Source organism: Morone saxatilis, unplaced genomic scaffold (assembly GCF_004916995.1).
Source record: "Morone saxatilis isolate NCDOM2014 unplaced genomic scaffold, NCSU_SB_2.0 Contig3, whole genome shotgun sequence".
Classification (NCBI taxonomy): Eukaryota; Metazoa; Chordata; class Actinopteri; family Moronidae; genus Morone; species Morone saxatilis.
The window spans coordinates 1747196-1764329 of NW_023339873.1; the positions used below are offsets into that span (position 1 = coordinate 1747196).

General features: G+C 44.4%; 1 protein-coding gene across 1 annotated transcript in view; it reads left to right on the forward strand.

Annotated features, from left to right (window-relative positions):
• syne2b (spectrin repeat containing, nuclear envelope 2b) overlaps positions 1-17134 on the forward strand; it is a gene marked incomplete at its 3' end in the record, with an annotated part of 112164 nt that overhangs the window by 30440 nt on the left and 64590 nt on the right. The window contains 27 exon segments of the mRNA XM_035674308.1: positions 139-240; positions 375-548; positions 707-865; positions 1018-4695; positions 5022-5156; positions 6277-6470; positions 6642-6723; positions 7150-7250; positions 7344-7464; positions 7620-7919; positions 8667-9262; positions 9405-9560; positions 9829-9979; positions 10248-10406; positions 10706-10873; positions 11170-11271; positions 11356-11556; positions 11812-12019; positions 12524-12636; positions 12726-12928; positions 13095-13202; positions 13394-13673; positions 14157-14486; positions 14608-14934; positions 15208-15507; positions 15841-16068; positions 16876-16992. Coding sequence (XP_035530201.1) covers positions 139-240; positions 375-548; positions 707-865; positions 1018-4695; positions 5022-5156; positions 6277-6470; positions 6642-6723; positions 7150-7250; positions 7344-7464; positions 7620-7919; positions 8667-9262; positions 9405-9560; positions 9829-9979; positions 10248-10406; positions 10706-10873; positions 11170-11271; positions 11356-11556; positions 11812-12019; positions 12524-12636; positions 12726-12928; positions 13095-13202; positions 13394-13673; positions 14157-14486; positions 14608-14934; positions 15208-15507; positions 15841-16068; positions 16876-16992 — 8793 coding nt within the window.

Genomic DNA, 17134 nt, shown 5'->3' on the forward strand with positions numbered 1-17134 from the left:
CTTGTTTACAGCCCACTGTTTGGTCAAACACTTTGGGTTGGTTTTAAAAGTGCGTTCAAAGCAAGTAAAAATAAAGTTGGATTGGATTGGACCAGATAAGTCTCTCTAGAACTGAATTGTTTACTTTTTTCCCTTCAGTTCATAATGAGGAAGATAAAAGAAGTGGATCTGGAGGCTCTGATTTCCTCCCCAGAATGCCCAGCGGATCAGTTACAGAAACTGAAGCTTACTATACCTGAAGTATGAATGATTTCTTTCCTTTTTATACATTACTCATACAGCTGTGTTCATAAGCATCTAAATAGCAACTGGCAGCTTATAAATGTGCTGTAAGTTTATCCATTCTTTACCATCCGTTCCCTTCATGTCACCAGGTGATGCACACCTTGCTTGAGGCAGAACAGGTATGTGCAGAGCTGCAGCATAGTGTGTCAGGTCTGGACACTCGCCTGGCTGAACTCCTGCATTGGGAGACTGAGGCCAGGGAGCTCTACCAGCTGCTGAGGGCCTCAGAGCGACAACAGCGGGGCCAAGACCCACGTGCAAGGGTAAGAAGATCTACAGAATAGGAAGGTTGTTCAGCTGTGATCCAAGTTACTCGAAACAGTTTAAGCTCCTATGACAATCTTATTATTCTTTCATAAAGAAACCCTTATGCATAATTGAGTAAACGCTAAACGTTATTCAACACCATGTATTCTGCCAGGTCCTGATATCCCGGGGTCTACAGCTGGAGGGTCAGGTGGTCACAGAGGAGCAGGACCTGCAGGTGATGGTGATGACGAGTCAGAAGGACTCTCCCATCCAGTATCTCCACGCCTCTGCCATGCAGGACCGAGTGCGAGCCGCTGTTGCTCAGTCACAGGTCAGTTGTCTTTTAGTAAATTGACGGGGCAAGCCATTGAGTTGATCATGTTCTGTATTTCAAACTGTAGACAAACAAGAGGCATAGCAGAGACTATTAAGATAATATAACTACTATGTCAGCTCTTCTAATGTGTGTAATTTCAATCCCAGGAAGCTGTAGGTATGCTGAGCAGCCTGGGAGCCAGAAGAGACAGAAGCAGAAGCCCTCCAGAGGGGCCACCATCAAAAGTCTTTATCCAGGCTAAAGGTCAGCCTCAGCATATGAGAGAGTCAGACACCAGGGACCGAACTCAGCAGCCAGACACAAAGTTAGTTTCTCATCAGTATCATGAAACCTTTGTGCCAACAATTGTGGTGCAGGAATACAGAGAAGAAAAGACGACTTCTCCTCCAATGCCATATACCTATGCACAAGCTGTGATGCAGACCAGGACAAAGTCACCACCAGACGCAGTGGAGACCACCACACAAAAACAACAGCAGACTCAGGAACAAGGGTTGACATCACAGCGAGAGCTACTGCAGCAGGAACAATATCAGAGACAGACAGGAAAAGAGCAACAACACCAAGAACGCAGGCAACACCAGCCACAAGAAGTACAACAGCAGGAGTTGAAGCCAACACAGCCACAACCACGGCAGCAGAAGCAGGAACAACAGGTGGAGCAGCAGCAGCAGCAGCTAGGAATGCATCAATATCAAGTTCAGCAGCATGTGGTAACTCATATACAGGTTGAACCACAAGTCGCACAAGCATCAGAGCACCAGAAGCAGACTTCACCTCAACAACAATCTGTAAGTAAGCCACCTCTGAGCTCCCAGGAGCTTCAAAGCAGAAAGGCTCAGGCCATGAAGAACCGGCCCTGGCTTCAGAAGCCAGCCTCAGGAGAGCATAAAACTCCAACTCCAGATCCAGAACAGGATTCCACTCAGGAACCTATTCAGACTAGACAGACACAGCCACAGTCAGACAGAGAAACTGTGGGATCAGTTCAGGTTATTCCACAGCATACAGTGGCCAGACCACAGCCTGAGACACATGCAAAGGTTACTGAGCAACCACAACAGCAGCAAAAAGAGCAACAGAAACAGACACAGCAACTCCAAAATCAGCAGCAACTGTCATATCACCAACAACAACAAAAAGAAATGCATCAGCAACAACTACTACAGCGCCTGGAAAAACAGGAACTGATGCTGCAGCAGCAACAACAACAGCAATCACAACAACCACTGCCTGTAAGAAAGGCACAACCAGATTCAGACACCAAGGCTAAAGCACAGAAAGCAACTATGGCTCAGCTACACCCACAAACGGAGGCCCAAAAACAGTCACAAGCCCAAACCTCAGTTCATTCTAAATCACAGACACTGGTCCAAGTGCAAATGCAGTCTACAAGTGTGTCCCACACTATGACAGACAGCCAGCAACCACTGAAAACCATGTCCCAAACCAGAGTACGCCAGGATCAGACACAAGTTCTTCAGCAGCCCCATGGCCCCATGAAGATGCAGTCATCGACCCAACTACAGCCCCAAGTTCAGACTCAGCCCCAAACATACGTCCCAGCTGGACCTCAGCCATCTATGCAGCAACAGGGTCTAGGCCATGGCCCAGCTGTAGCTCAAGTACAGACATGGGCTCAAGTCAGACCTTCTTCCCCTATGCAGGCTCCAATGCATGGCCAAATTCCGCCTCCTGTGCCATCTCACATTCAGCTTCGTAGTCATCCACAGTCATGGGCCCCTGTTAGGCCCCCCTCCCCTAAGCCTCCAACACATACCCAGTCTCAAATTGATGCTCAGTCAATGTCTCATTCTCAAACCCATCCTCAGTTAATGCCCCAGTCACAAATCCATCCTCAGTCCATGACCCAGCCTCAAACCCATCCTCAGCTAAAGACCCAGTCTCAAATCCATCCTCAGTCCATGGCCCAGTCTCAAACCCATGCTCAGTCCATGGCCCAGCCTCAAACACATTCTCAGCCAGTGGCTCAGCCAAGCCACCTCCAACCTTCAACTCAACAAACCCAAGCTCAACTTGTAGTCCAGCCTCAGGGTCATTCTCAGCCTATGACTCAGTATCCCACTCATGCTCAGCCAGTAGTACAGCACCAAGCCAATATTTCCCAGGGCCAAATCCATAATTGGACTCAAGTTAGAGCATCATCTCCAATGTCTATCCAGCATCCACAGGCTACAGCACAACCTCCACGTTACCCCCAAGGTTACTCCCAGGGTCAGTCCCCATCCCAGCAGTGGACACTCAAACAGGAGCCACAAAGCCAAGCCGTTGCCCAGCAGAGGCATCCAATTCCCCAACCATACCCTCAGCAAATAGGTCAAGCTCCACAGGCTCAGGCTTATCAAACAGTTCAGGCTCTACCACAGTGGTCCCAAGCTGGGCCTCAGCTAGGACCTCAGATAGGGCCCCCCGAGTATTCTCACATGGGGCCATCATATACTCAGCCTCAGATGCAGCCACAAACACAACCCTGGGCTCAAACACAACCCCAAGTGAGACCCCAGAGTTCTATGCAACAAGAACAAACTCAGATGAGCGCTTATGATATGTTTCATATCCAGACACAACAAGGCCAAGTTCAGCAACAGACTTGGGTTCAGTCACCACCTCAAATTCTACCCCAGCCTTATCCCCAGTCTCATCCTCAGCCTCATCCTTTGCCTCAATTTCAGCAATACCCACAGGTTCAACATCAGCCTCAACCTCAGCGTCACCCACAGCCACAGATGCAAGCTCAAATACCTCCCCAATCACAACTCCCACAACTTCTTTCACGGCCCCAGCTTCAACCTCAGCTGCAGGCTCAGTCCCAAACACACATCCAGACACAGCCATCGGTACAAGTAAGGCCCCAGTCCCAGACTCAGCACCCTCAGATCAACCTTCAGTTTCAGCAGCCACCTCCACAACCCAAACATCAAGCCCAGCTACAACCACAACCAAAGATTCAGTCACCTACTCGACCAAAAGGTGAATCACCTCTACAGCCCAAACTTCTTGCCCAATTAGTAACACAACCAGAGGTTCAATCAGCAACTCAACCTATGGTTCAGTCACCAACTCAACCCAAGGCTGAATCACTGCCGCAACCCACACCTGAGCCCCAGTTTGTGCCACAACCCATGGTTCAGTCACCAATCAAGGCCGAATCACCACCACAACCAAAATTGCAGGCCCAAACTGCACCACTACCTGATGCTCAATCACCTATCCAACCCAAGGCCCAATCACTGCCACAACCCAAACCTCAAGAACCATTGCCACTACAGCCTCAACATCAGGCTCAGTCACCAACACTACCCAAGGCCCAAACGACACTACCATCTGAAGCTCAATCACCAAGCCAACCCAAGGCCCAATCACTACCACAACCTAAACCTCAGGCACAATTACCACCACAGCCCCAACTTCAGGATCAGTCCCCACTCCTCATGGCCCAAACTGCACCACAGTCTAAGGCTCAATCACCCCCACAGGCCAGACCTCAAACCCAACCACTTCCACAGTCAAAACCTCAAACTCAGTCTCCTCCGCAACCCAAACCTCAACAACCCCAAACTGTTCTCCGCTCCCAGGTCAATGTGCTGCCTCAGTCCCAGGCTGAGTCACCAGACCTGTGCATTACACCTCCGGCCCTGGCCCAGGTGCCTCCCCAGGCCTACACAGAGGCTTACACCAAGGCCCAGGCGTTGGCCAGAAATGGCTTTGAGGAGGCCAAGCACTGTCTGCAGGAACACATCCTGGAAACCATTAACGTTTTTGAAGACAAACGTGTATCAACCGAGCAAGTATTATTGAAAGAGGTGAGATGTGATAACTGATAATCACTTCACTATAATGTTAAACTCAGCGAGTAACCTTAATTAGTAAGTTTTAAGCTGCAAGATCTTTATGCAATTAGAGCTCCGTTTTTGTACTATATATTATATAACAATTAAAACGGCATACCCATTTTGTGAAAACTACATTTGACATTTTAAACACTGAGTGCTGTAATAACCTTTGATATGGAGATATTTCACATAAAATATGCCAAAACACACTACTTAAGTTTTTAACTGGAGTTTCTAACTGAAATAAACCAATTTTCAAGAAGCCAGTCTGCAATTATATATGCCTTTCCCTTCAGGAGACTCTAAGGACCTTGGACCCAGAGTTGCTGGAGGAGTTCTTGAGAGCAGCCAAGGGCATGGAGGCCTTTTGTACCCCCTCACAGCTCAGAGACATGGAGTTTTACACCCAGTCTGTCAGGACACAGTGGGAGGTAAGCCGCAAACTCGCTCAGCCCCTTACTGTGGGAGTTTGGTGCTAATGTGTGTGGTTTTAATTGCTGTTAATAGGGGATTGTTCACATTTGTTAGTTTTATAAGGTTTTAACGTGTTTGAGGTTTGAAGATAATTGCTTGTGCATGTCAACCATAAATGTACTAAACTGTTGCAACATTTTCTGCCTTTATTAACTTTATTTTGAAAGCTATAAATGTCATCCAGTTGTTAATTTGCATACTTATAAACCATTCATATGTTCTAACATGTTGTGTGGTTTTTCTTGAATTCATTTTATTTTATTTCCCAGGCTGTGAGAGCTGAGATCTCAGGCTTTTTGCAGCAGTTACATTTTGAAGTAACAAGGAAAGACTTTAACACATCTGCCCTACAGTGTGAGATGCACTTAAGGTCCCGATTAGAAAACCAAGCGCAGGTAGTTAACGCTAGAGCTGAACTCTTGGCAGGTGTGCTTTGGTGTATGGGTATACATTCAGTTTATCTGCTCCGCGTATCTAACCCTTTTTCCTCCTTCTTCTTTGTATGCCTCAAAGGAGACTCTATCAATGGGACTTGGTAAATTTGATACTTCATTCTGGTTTCTCTTTAAGAGAGTGCTGTTTTAGTTGTGTTTACGGTACCATATAGTATAATGCTATAATTTAGTAACTTGCTGGGCCAGAAAAGACAAACCTACTCAGGTAAAGGTAAACTTACTCAACAAAGTAACATAATAAAAGAAATGAACTAATTTAGTTGAAATTCTCAAAGAAATCACATTTCCAATTGAAAACAGCATTCTTTTATTTTTTGGTGCAGTAAACATGTGGGCTGCTTTCATGTATGGGTTGGCTTGTGTGTTGTCTGTCAAGCTATCAACTTCAGACATAAATTAGTTTCTAATTGATATAATATTGCTATGCTATTAGGACGCAAGTCAAATATATATTGCAAGTCTGCCCAGATTTGTCTTGAGAGTCTAAAAAACAAAAAGACGAAACAATGAGCTAAATAAAAAAATTTAAGTAGTTTCAAACTGGTAGTATTAATCATCTGGCTTCAAATCTAGTTATTAACATGCCTGATTACTTACTGTTTGATCTGTCAACATTCACCAGGCTTGTATATCAGAGGATGGCAGCTTTGCCCAGGCAGGGCAGCACCTCGAAGCCCTGAAAGAGCTGTGTGACACCCTGAGCCCCGAGGATGCTCACCGCCTGGCCCAGACTCAGCTGAGGGAGTGCGAGAACAGGCTGGCTGCCATCCAGCGCCAGTTCAGTGGAGACCAAGACGCACCACTCCCAGATTCTAGGTGAGATGATATTATTTTTTCCTCTACACTGACACTATTTAAATTAAAACTCCTTCATGAGCGAGACATTTCAGTTCCATTTGTGGCTGTTTAAAGACAGATTCTGTTTTGTGCATCATTTAAGATAAAATGTTAAATAAAAAGAATTTTATCTTTATTTTGGTTTCACAGGATCCCTGTTGCCTTCAGTGAGGATCTGACCATACAAAAGGAACCTCCAAGACCAAGTGACAAACCTCAGATCTCAGCTGAGGTATGACTTTGTCAAAAAGAAGCCTCCTCAAGACTGTATGATTGTTAAAAATAATAATAAATACATAATCCAAACAGAGATTAGTATAAAAAGTCCCTAAACAGTAAATAAGCTGCTCAAAATCCATCCAAAGCATTAGTTTTACACAGACTTCTTGTAGTTACTAAGTTAACTATTTGTGTTGTACAGTTTTGAATATAATAAAAAGTAACCATAAAATATCAGTTTACCGAATGGTAGAAAAGGGGTACTTTTAGTAAAAAGGTTGGGAAGCACTGTCTTTTTTCCACAGAACATTTACAGACCATGCTAGCTCTTCTCTAGTCACTGTTTCAAAATACTGTGTTATCTGCATCTATACCTACAGATGGCCACTGAGCAGCTCCTGAGGTTTAAAATAACCGACAACATGCTTTCACTTTTCAGGTGTTTCAAGTGCCAATGAAGACAGTCAGTTTGGAGAGGAGGGAGGTTGAAAAGCAGGCGTCTGTAGAGGAAGAAGTCAACAAGAAGGAGGCTTTAGAGAGGTAGAATTTAGCTCAGTTTAGGTTTTGATGAATTTGGAGGTCATTATATTCAGTCTTTTAACTTGTTATCTTTCTTTGTTTTAACTTCTCCAGATATGAGAATTGTAAGAGGATGCTGCAAGCCCAACTGGCCAAAAATGAACAGAGCATCCGGGATGTTCCCTCTGACTCCGTCTCTCTTAAAGGCCTGCATACAAGGCTCCAGGAAATACAGGTACGCTATAAGTTGTGTGTATCAGAAACAGATTTAAATACTAACTAATTATTTGAAGATTGTTTCAATGTCTGGAGTATTTTTACAGATATTTACTAAGTAGATCAATACCCATGACATGCCAGTAATCTTGAGTCGAACCCCTTATTACCCAGTTTTTGAGGCAGGAAACAGAATTTCTGTGGTCTGAGTATGCAAACCAGTGCTCCCAGTGTTCCCAGATGAGGGGGGACACTGGTCGGGAGCAAGAGAAGGCAGAGCTGCAGGATCAGTGGCGCAGCCAACAGTCCAACCTTCAGAAGAGAGGCAGCTCCCTGGGCGCTGCCCTCAGACAGATCGACTCCACCGAGAACCACATGGTGGACTTCACCGACCGTCTGGACCGCTACCTGAGACAGCCCAAAGACATCACTGCCTTCACACTGGCCAACACCAACATCCTGAGAGATATTAAGGTATTCTGTCATGAATGCCTTTCTTTTGTGTTTATGTATTCTTTGATTGTCTAAAATCCAATAATCAGAATTTAAGGCCTAAATTGTCTTCAATATGATTTTGACAGGTCTTTGGATTTGGATTAACAAAGTTAACATTACTTGTATAAAGTTGCATTTTTCAGTCTCGTCAGTCTATCAGTATGTTTGTAAAATAGGTTTCGAATTGCATTTATAATGGTCTGAAAAATGTCTCAAAATGTCTTTAATTTAAAACCTGGAAACCAGGAAACCTGCAGAAAACCTGTTATTAATAGTGACTCCTCTCTGAGACCCAAATTTAATAAAACGTATATGCAGAAAATAGTGCAGCCTATATTATCAAAAATAACTAAGTCGGAGAGCCCTACTGAGTTACAGTGATTGGATGATCAAGACTAAAGGTATGTTCAAACTGAACACATTTCACACAAGTTGAATATGTTTTAACTCAAGCAAAAGATTGCTGCTTATCCCAAGACTAGAGGAATCCATGAATGTACGACAACCAGAGGAAAACGGACAGAAAAAGATTTCTCTAAAGGACTAGAGTTAACTGACTTACAGTAAACCAAACACGCCACAGGTCAAATTCTAGCAAATAAAAAGAGGAAAAAATGCCTTTCTTTCAGTCTAAAAGCACCTTAACATTACACTTGTATCTCAAGCAGTTTTGGCAGAACACTTCACAGCCTCCTCATCTCAAACTATTCTCTCCTCTCACAACAGGAGCTGGATGACAACATCCAGAGCGAGCTGGACCAGGTGTCCCGTCTGGACCCTGAATCCAGCGATCTGGACCCAAGAGACTGCTTCGCTCTGTCCCGCGAGGTTGAGACTCACAGAACCAGCCTGGATCAGCTTCGACAGCAGGTCCGCAAAAGCGAAGCAGCCGCACGTGCCCTCGACCGTTTCCTCATGTCGCTGCGTACCGTAGATGAAGACATCTCTGGAGTCCAAGGTGCCCCCTGCAGTGACACTCAGGTACTGCAGGAGTGCCGTTCCAAACTGGCTCTGATCAGGCAGAGCATCGACAGTCTGAAGGAAAAGGCGCCTCAGCTGGATCTGCTCCTGCAGGGGGCCAGGCTGACGGTCACCAGGGATGCTGTCCCGGCCTCCTGCCTGGACATGGTGACTGCCCTGCTGAGAAGGCTGGAGGAGGCTGACAGTGGGCTGGCCAGCCAGCAGAAGGGCATTCAGAAGGAGACACACAGCAGATCCCTGGGCCTGAGGAAGAGGACACTGCTCGGGGAGCTGAGGACGCTGCAGGATACTATTGAAACACAAGGCCTGAAGGAGCCCACCATACCTGCTGTACAACACAGGTGTATTTCTGCTCATGCATTACTTCAGCTAACTTTCTGATGGTTGTGATTGTAATTTTGTTATATCTAAAGACATTTACTTGAAGAATTAAACTCCTGATTTCCCAAAATAACATCCTAATAATAATCTTGTACTTCCCAGGCTTCGTGCTCTGTCAGATTTGGAGGGTCAACTTCAGGCCCAGCATGCCGAAGTCCAGAACCTCCGTGAACTTCAAGAAGAACAGGGAGGAGGAGAAAACCTCTTTGAAGAGCTGGAGACTCAGTGGAAGGAGACCCAGAAAGCTTTTTCTGACAGGTAGGTTAGGCAGGAGAAGCATGAAAATATTAAGCCTATAGGAAGAAATGACTGCTGGCCATCCTATATGTTAGCTGAAACAAAATGTAACTGTAAACCTAAACACATTCTTATTTATTTGACTAACACACTGACGTCAGTCAACTACTAACTGTAGCTTCTCCTGGATATGGGTGTCTTTGATAAAAAATGGTGATATTACTCCGTATGATATTCATGTAAGCTATTCTTACCTAAAATCCCTTGTGTTCTTGTCTTCCTCTGGCAGGAAGAAGCAGTGCAACGCCCTGCTGGAGCTTCTAAAGAAGTCCCAGAGTTGCCGCAGTCACCTGAGCAACACCATGCAGAGAGCAGAGCAGGCAATCGGTGATCAGGCTTCCTACATGGGCAAGGACAACCTGCAGAGGAGTATAACCAAGGTTAGTCCACAAAATGACATACATTTGAATCTCATCAATTCAAAACATAGCATTCTAGATAAGAGGAAATATGTATGTTTGATTGATTTGAGGTGGAATGTCCCTTTTAATGTAATGAATAAGAAGCAACGTTTAACATGTGTATCTACCGCACATGTGCGTAAATGTAACAAACCAGTAGATGGCAGACAAGTTCTAAAATGAGATCAGTCACTGTGTGTTCAGGTTAACTTTGTGTTCACTTGTGTGTGCATTTGTGTCTGTGCAGGTCCGTGATATTAAAGAGGAGCTGGGGGGTCTTGGGGAGCGTATGGAAGAGATGAGGGGAGTTTGCAGACAGCTGCAGTCCCAACTGAAGAAGTTCCCAGACTGCAGTGAGACTCCCTTTGAAGCTGAGGCTGACATACTCATGGACAACTGGCTGGATGTAAGCGCCTATGCATACATTCACAACATATGGATCATGTACTTTATTATAAACAGATAGATATTGTACTAAATGTGTAAGACCAAAGAAGGATACAGGCCACAGAAGGAATTTAAACTTTTGCTTCAGTGTTTAATCACATGGCTTGGCTAAACCCACTGAGATCACTGTATCTCCTGCCTCCAGACAAGCTCTGTCTGTGAGAAATAGGGAAATTAAAAAGACTAAATTCAAGGTTATAATTATTATTATTTCATCATAACTTGACTGAATATTGTTGATTTGTGGCGCTCCTGCAGGTGACAGAGAAGACAGATGCCTACATGGACAACCTCCGGGTGGCGCTGGAGCTGTGGGAGAAGCAGCTGATGTTGGGGGGAGAGGTGGACACCTGGGCGGGGGCCAAACTGGCCCTGTTTGCAGAAAGCCATCCCTTCCACAATGAACAACAAGTACTTGCCATGAGGGTAAGATTCCCACAGAAGTAACATTAAGCCTGAGCAACCTCCCGAAAAGAGCACTTAAAGTGATTTGAAGGCGACCCATATACGCAGCGGCCCGGGTTCGAGTCTGACCTGCGGCCATTTGCTGCATGTCATCCCCTTTCTCTCTGCCCCCCTTTCCTGTCTCTCTCCAGCTGTCCCTGTCAAATAAAGGCATAAAAGGCCAAAAAAATAATACTTTAAAAAAAAAAGATTGTGTTGTGGTCATCCCTGATCTTTTAATTTCTCCCATATTATGTTAACTTTTCATTACTTTGTAGGATGAGATCCATGCCAATGAGGAGAACATTGAGCATTTCCACAAGAAGTCTGTAGAGATCCAGGAGATGCTGCAGAGTCAGGAGGCACCGCTGGAGCTGCAGGTCAGTTTGATTGATTGATCCCTTCGGCTTTTATTCTTATAAGTTGATATCCACATTACACTGTCTTTATCCTGTTTCAATAAGGTGATGGAAACCCAGCTGAAGAAGCGGATGCAGCAGGTGCAGGAGCTGTTCTCCGACTGCACCGACGTCTTTGAGGAGCTGATAGCTGTGAAGACCCACCTGGCTGAGAAGATAGAGGAGTGCCAGTCAGCTGTGGAGAACATCCAGTGTTCTCTCAGCAGGGTTGATGCAACACAACCGAAGGTGGAAGACCAGATTCAGGTATACGGCTGTTCAACGTTGTAACTATATTTGATATAATTCTTTATTTTATAGACCTACTATAAGTAGTATAATATACATAATAATAACACATATTGCACTGGGTCCTATCTGTTCAGTTTCAAATCATGTATGAAGTATATTTTTGACATCATGCGGCGGGCCAGAGGGAGGGGGATGGAGAGCCAGCAGTTTGAGTTCTCCTTGCTCTAGAATAACTGCCATTTTCACCGGTTTATCTGTTGTCCTCACCAGGATCTGTGTGACAATCTGGAGGCTCAGGAGGAGCAGGCTGAGGCTGTGTTGAAGGAGGTGGGTTTGGTTTCCAGTGTGGCCAGTCCTCAGGTTCTGGAGGCGCTGTCTGTAGACTGCAACAGGATGAGGGAGGCCATCTCCCGCACCAAGGACATGATCCACCTGAAAAGGGAGGAGAGGGACAAAGGCCTGCTCAAGGTTATCAAAGGTTAGTGTTGAGTCTTCAGTCCCTCCCGTTTAAGTAGATTAAAGTGGATGTGTTTTCAATCATGTGCTGTATTGTCATTGGGAAATTGATACCATAAAATAAGAGAGTTCATAATCAGATCTCTTTTGCAAGAAAGATCTGAGCACAGCAGAAGTATAAATAAGTACAGAAATAAGACATGCAGTGTCATACCAGTCACACAAACCTTTTTCACACATATAATGTAAATTACTGGAATAACCTTTAGGGCACCTTTTCACACATGCCATGGCAATGCTGGAATGGATGGGGCAAGGGAGTCCAGTAGATGGCGGTATTGAAACACTAATGAATGCCAACTGCCATAAAACTCAATGGAAGAATATGATGGGGATGTACATGTACAAGGCGACACTGCACTGTGTGATGGAAGCTCATTTGTACTCATTTTACTTTTTTGATATTCTTTTTATGAATCATGTTTTGTAATTATACATGACGTTAACATGTTTCATTTTGCTCCAGATGAAAAGCAGTCGTTTGAGGCATGGTTTCAGGACTTGCAGGTGTCCGTCAATGAGTGCTTTGAGAACCCTGAGTGCAGAACAGATGTGGAAACATCTCTGCAAAGACTCACTGTAAGTAGATAAATAAGTTGGTAGATAGATTCTGTAGATGGTTGGATGATTGATGGATGAGTCGTCACAGATTCTCTCATGTCCATCAGGCCTTCTTGAAATCCAAGGATGCAGAGAGACGTCTGGACCAGCTGAGAGATCAGCTGGAGAGGGGCGGCCAGCAGGTTCCTCCCCAGCAGCTCTCTGAGTTCACCGACTGGCTGAAGGAGCAGCAGGAGGAGGTGGGCACATTCGGAACCCACTGCCACAACAGGCAGAAACAAATGGAGTCACTACTCAGTGACTTGAACAGGTAATTGCTTCATTTTGTTCCCTTAACAGCAAGTCTGCACATTAAGATTTCTGTGTGTAAAATCTGGCTGTTTTGATCAGGAATCTCTCACACTGCAGTGAAATGTTGAGTGTCATTATAACCACTGAGAAAACATGTATTTTGAATTGTGTCTTTTGTTCTCTAGTCTGCAGAAGCAACACGACAGCTTCCGTGATTGGCTGCAGACCAAAGAAAAACAGTCTGTGGAGTCAGACAAAGTCAAACGTCTTCTCAAAGACCTTCAGGATGAGAGGTGATCATCAACGGCCAAACACTAGAGCATGAAGCCTAAGACTGTTAAACAGTGATGCTTCTGTTCTTTCTACTTCTCTTGTATACCACTTTCCATTGTCTCTTTATGTTTATGTCTTATGTAAAGCACTTTGAATTCCCTTGTTGTTACTATACAAAATTTTTTAATTTGCATTGCCCTTCATGTGACAGTGGGAGAGCTGACACCCTCAGCGAGGTTTTAGCGTCAGTACGCAGGCAAGGCATCAGAGCCGAGAGCCTCCTGAAGGACGGTGACAACTTGATACAACGCTACCGAAACCTGGAAGCCAGGCTGCAGCAGCAGGCAGACGCCCAGAGAGCCCTGGAGGGGGAATGTGACAAGTTTAATACCCAGGCTGAGAGCACCAGGACCTGGATTACTGACCTTCTGCAACCCCTCACCTCCGCTGGCACAGGAAACCAGACAGAGGAGATGAAGAACAAGGCACAGGTCAGTGAAACCCAATTTGATTGACATTAGAATGTAGAGGAAATTAATAAGATTTTATAAATACAATTTATACTTATATAGTAGAAAGTCTTTGATCAAATCAGACTTTTTCTTTCTTTCGCACTTCTGGAGGAATCTGTTTTATTTGAAATTTATATTGTTATGTATGTATTATTATTATTAAATTATCGATTCATAAAGAGACTAAATTCTCACAACTAGTTAATAGGCTTCATGTTCTTTGAAAGTTTGTTTCTTGCCAAGTGTGCATAAACTACACATTATTAACTTCTTTTTAAATACAAAAATGTGATTGTTTTGATCTTATCGATCGTGCAGTTGATGCTGAAGGACATTAGGTAATTTGGACCAAACTGTTGGACCAACAGACTGATATTTGTCCTATAGCTACACTGCTAACCTAACATCACTAAAATGTGTTTTCCTTTTTCAAATGCTTCATTTCTCCTGTTTTGTCACCAGGTCATCCTGAACTCCAAACCTGAGGGAGACTCTAAAGTGAACGACCTGAGGAGACAAAGCAAAAGTCTGTGTGAGCAGGAGGACCTAAAGGAGGGCAGGAAACAGGAGGTTCAGCAGTCGGTCAGAGAGACCGAGGCGCAGTGGAGGATGACTCTGCAGACAGCTGAGGAGACTCTCAACAAGGCAGAAACACAAGCCCTGCTCGACAAGGACTTGGCCACTTTCAGAACCCAGAACAAAATTGTTGAGTCCTGGATTAGAGACCACGAGCAGAACCTGCAGTCGATTGGTGGTTGCATGCAAGCTGAAGAAAAGCCTCAGATTGCACAAGTGGGTTTAAAATGGTTGTGGTTGTGTTAACGTTGTGGTGGATTGTAAAACATCTTATAAAGGACTGTTTTTAAAGGATAGAGCCAATGTGGTCACTTAAAGTGATATTTGTTCTCTTCAGGCCACTCTGAGCTCGAAGCCTGATGGAGACTCAAAGCTCCAGGATCTGAAGCGACGATGCCAGAGTCTGTGTGACAACCAGGGCTTGGACAAGAGCAGGAGAAGAGAGGTTGAGGACACAGTCAAATGTAGAGAGGAGGAGTGGAGTAAAGTTCTGCAGGCTGCTGAGCAGGCTCTCAACAAGGCAGAGACTGAAGCCACCAACGAAAGAGACTTTGATGCTTTTAAAACCCAAAGTGAAAGCATCCAGTCCTGGATCAGAGAGCAGAAGCAGAAGCTGTCCCCTGGTGGTCATATGCAGTTTGAAGAGAGGTTACAGCTCGCACAGGTGAGTTTACAAGGCAGGTTTGACTTGAAAACCAGAGATATAAGCAGCAAATAGATTTTTTAATCTTTCTGGGACCACCACTAGGCGTGCTAAAAAACTTAAAAAACACACACAGTAGTAATATCTCCTTGGTCTCTTGGTTCACTTCTGTGAAGAAAAGTAAATGTAAAGTAAATTGTCTAAAAGAACAATGGCCCAGCATCAGGTACAAGAAAACACAGAATTTGTCAAAACTTAGTTCCCACACCACCATTTCTGTGTCTCCATCTTCAGGCTGTTATGACCTCCAAACCTGAGGGAGAGTCCAAGGTGCTCGACCTGAAGAGACGAGGTGACAGTCTGTGCGAGCGTGTCGGGGAAAGCAGGAAGCCAGAGATTCAGCAGCTGCTTAAAGACACGGAGCAGCAGTGGAGAGCGGTTCTGCAGACCGCCAGACAGGCAGAGCTCCGAGGTCTGTCAGACGACTTCGACACTCAGAGTAAGAACACTCAGTCCTGGATCAGAGACAGACAACAGAAGCTGCAGTCTGTGGGCGCTCACACACCACCTGAAGAGAGAACCAACACAGCTCAGGTCTGTCTGAACTCACTGTACTGTAGTAACAATGTGTTTTATGACTTTTGATACATTGGCTTTAACAAGATATGGACAGTAATGCAGTTTACAACACCCCTCTTTCTGGGGTTGAACTACTCTGTGTGTTTTGGTGGTCAGAAAAGTCATATGAAATACTTCATGCCAAAAAACAACATCAGCATGCTAAGGTTAGCAAACTTCTCAAAGCCAAGCAGCAACCTCCGTTGCTGCAAATTAAATTAGTTTATTCCTTGTTTCAAATGTCTAAAGTTTGAATGAATCAAATTTATTGCGTTTAATAAATATTGTGTGGGTTTTTTTTGTCTGTAGACCATCTTGAGCTCCAAACCTGAAGGTGACTGTAAAGTGAACAACCTGAGGAGGCGAGGCCAGAGTCTGTGTAACCATCAGGACGCAGACAAGGGCAGGAAAGCCCACGTTCAGCAGGCAGTCAGAGACACAGAGGAGCAGTGGAAGACGGTCCTGCAGGCTGCTAAACAGGTCGAAGCCGCTGCAGGAGCTGAGATCACCCAGGAGGCCGAGAGAAAGAAGCTGGAGGTAAGAGAACTCAAACTGTAGACTGAGTTATCCAGAATGACTAATAGTGTAAAATCTTGTGCTACCACTGAAAGCCAGCATATGAGTGATTAAAAAAAGTATCCATCCACAAGCAACTTGGAAGTCTTTGTCCATGTTGAGAGCTTTTTGTGAAATCCCTTGCAGCTCTTTCTTCTGTTACGGTTCTTTCTTTTCTTTTTCTCTCTTTTAAGCCCATAAGGTAGAACTTCTTAAAAGTGCATGTAACACAGAAAAGCACGTTGATTTGCTCTGAGTGGAAGCTACCAGACAGCACAAGGACTCCAGCCAATCTGAGCATGGTGACATTCATTACTAAGGACCATGTCGTTTATCTTTATATATATAACAACTTGACCGCAAAGCATCTCCCTGAACCACGTAAAATAAAGTATGTAGAAAAGAATATATTGATATATAAATATAAAGATAGTCAGCACATATTTACACAATAAAATAGATTGCTAAAACACAAATGATTCAAATGATTCAACTAGATACAACTAGAATATGTAGAGAAAACATGATTCAGTTCTTGACGAGAGTAGTGCAAAAAACGTCTCATTCTCAACCTATAAAACTGTCTTAATATCAACCTACAGTGAATGTATATTACTTGGAATATATTTGATAAGTAAATATTTGATACACTTTGGTTAGGACAACTACTGAATGGCAGTATGTGACCATGCACACACAGTGGGAGTGTCCTCCTCCGTCCTGTTGGTGGGCAGTTTTTGTTGATCCAGTTTGAACCTACTCATTATGTATGTATATTTCCCTTTTCAGCTGAGAGAATTTGATACCCATCAGCAGGACACTGGCAGCTGGCTTAAAGACTTCCAACAACAACTGGACTCACTGAACAGCCAAACCAAAGCTGAGGACAGACTGCACACAGCTCAGGTGAGCTGCTGGGTCATGTTAAAGGGAGCAACAACATCCTTCTCTAGCACAAAAATGCATTGAGTTTTTCACTGCACATTTTGTAAGCCTCTTTTAGCTCATTTTTGTCACATTTGGTTCAGCACTTTCATCAAACCAGTGT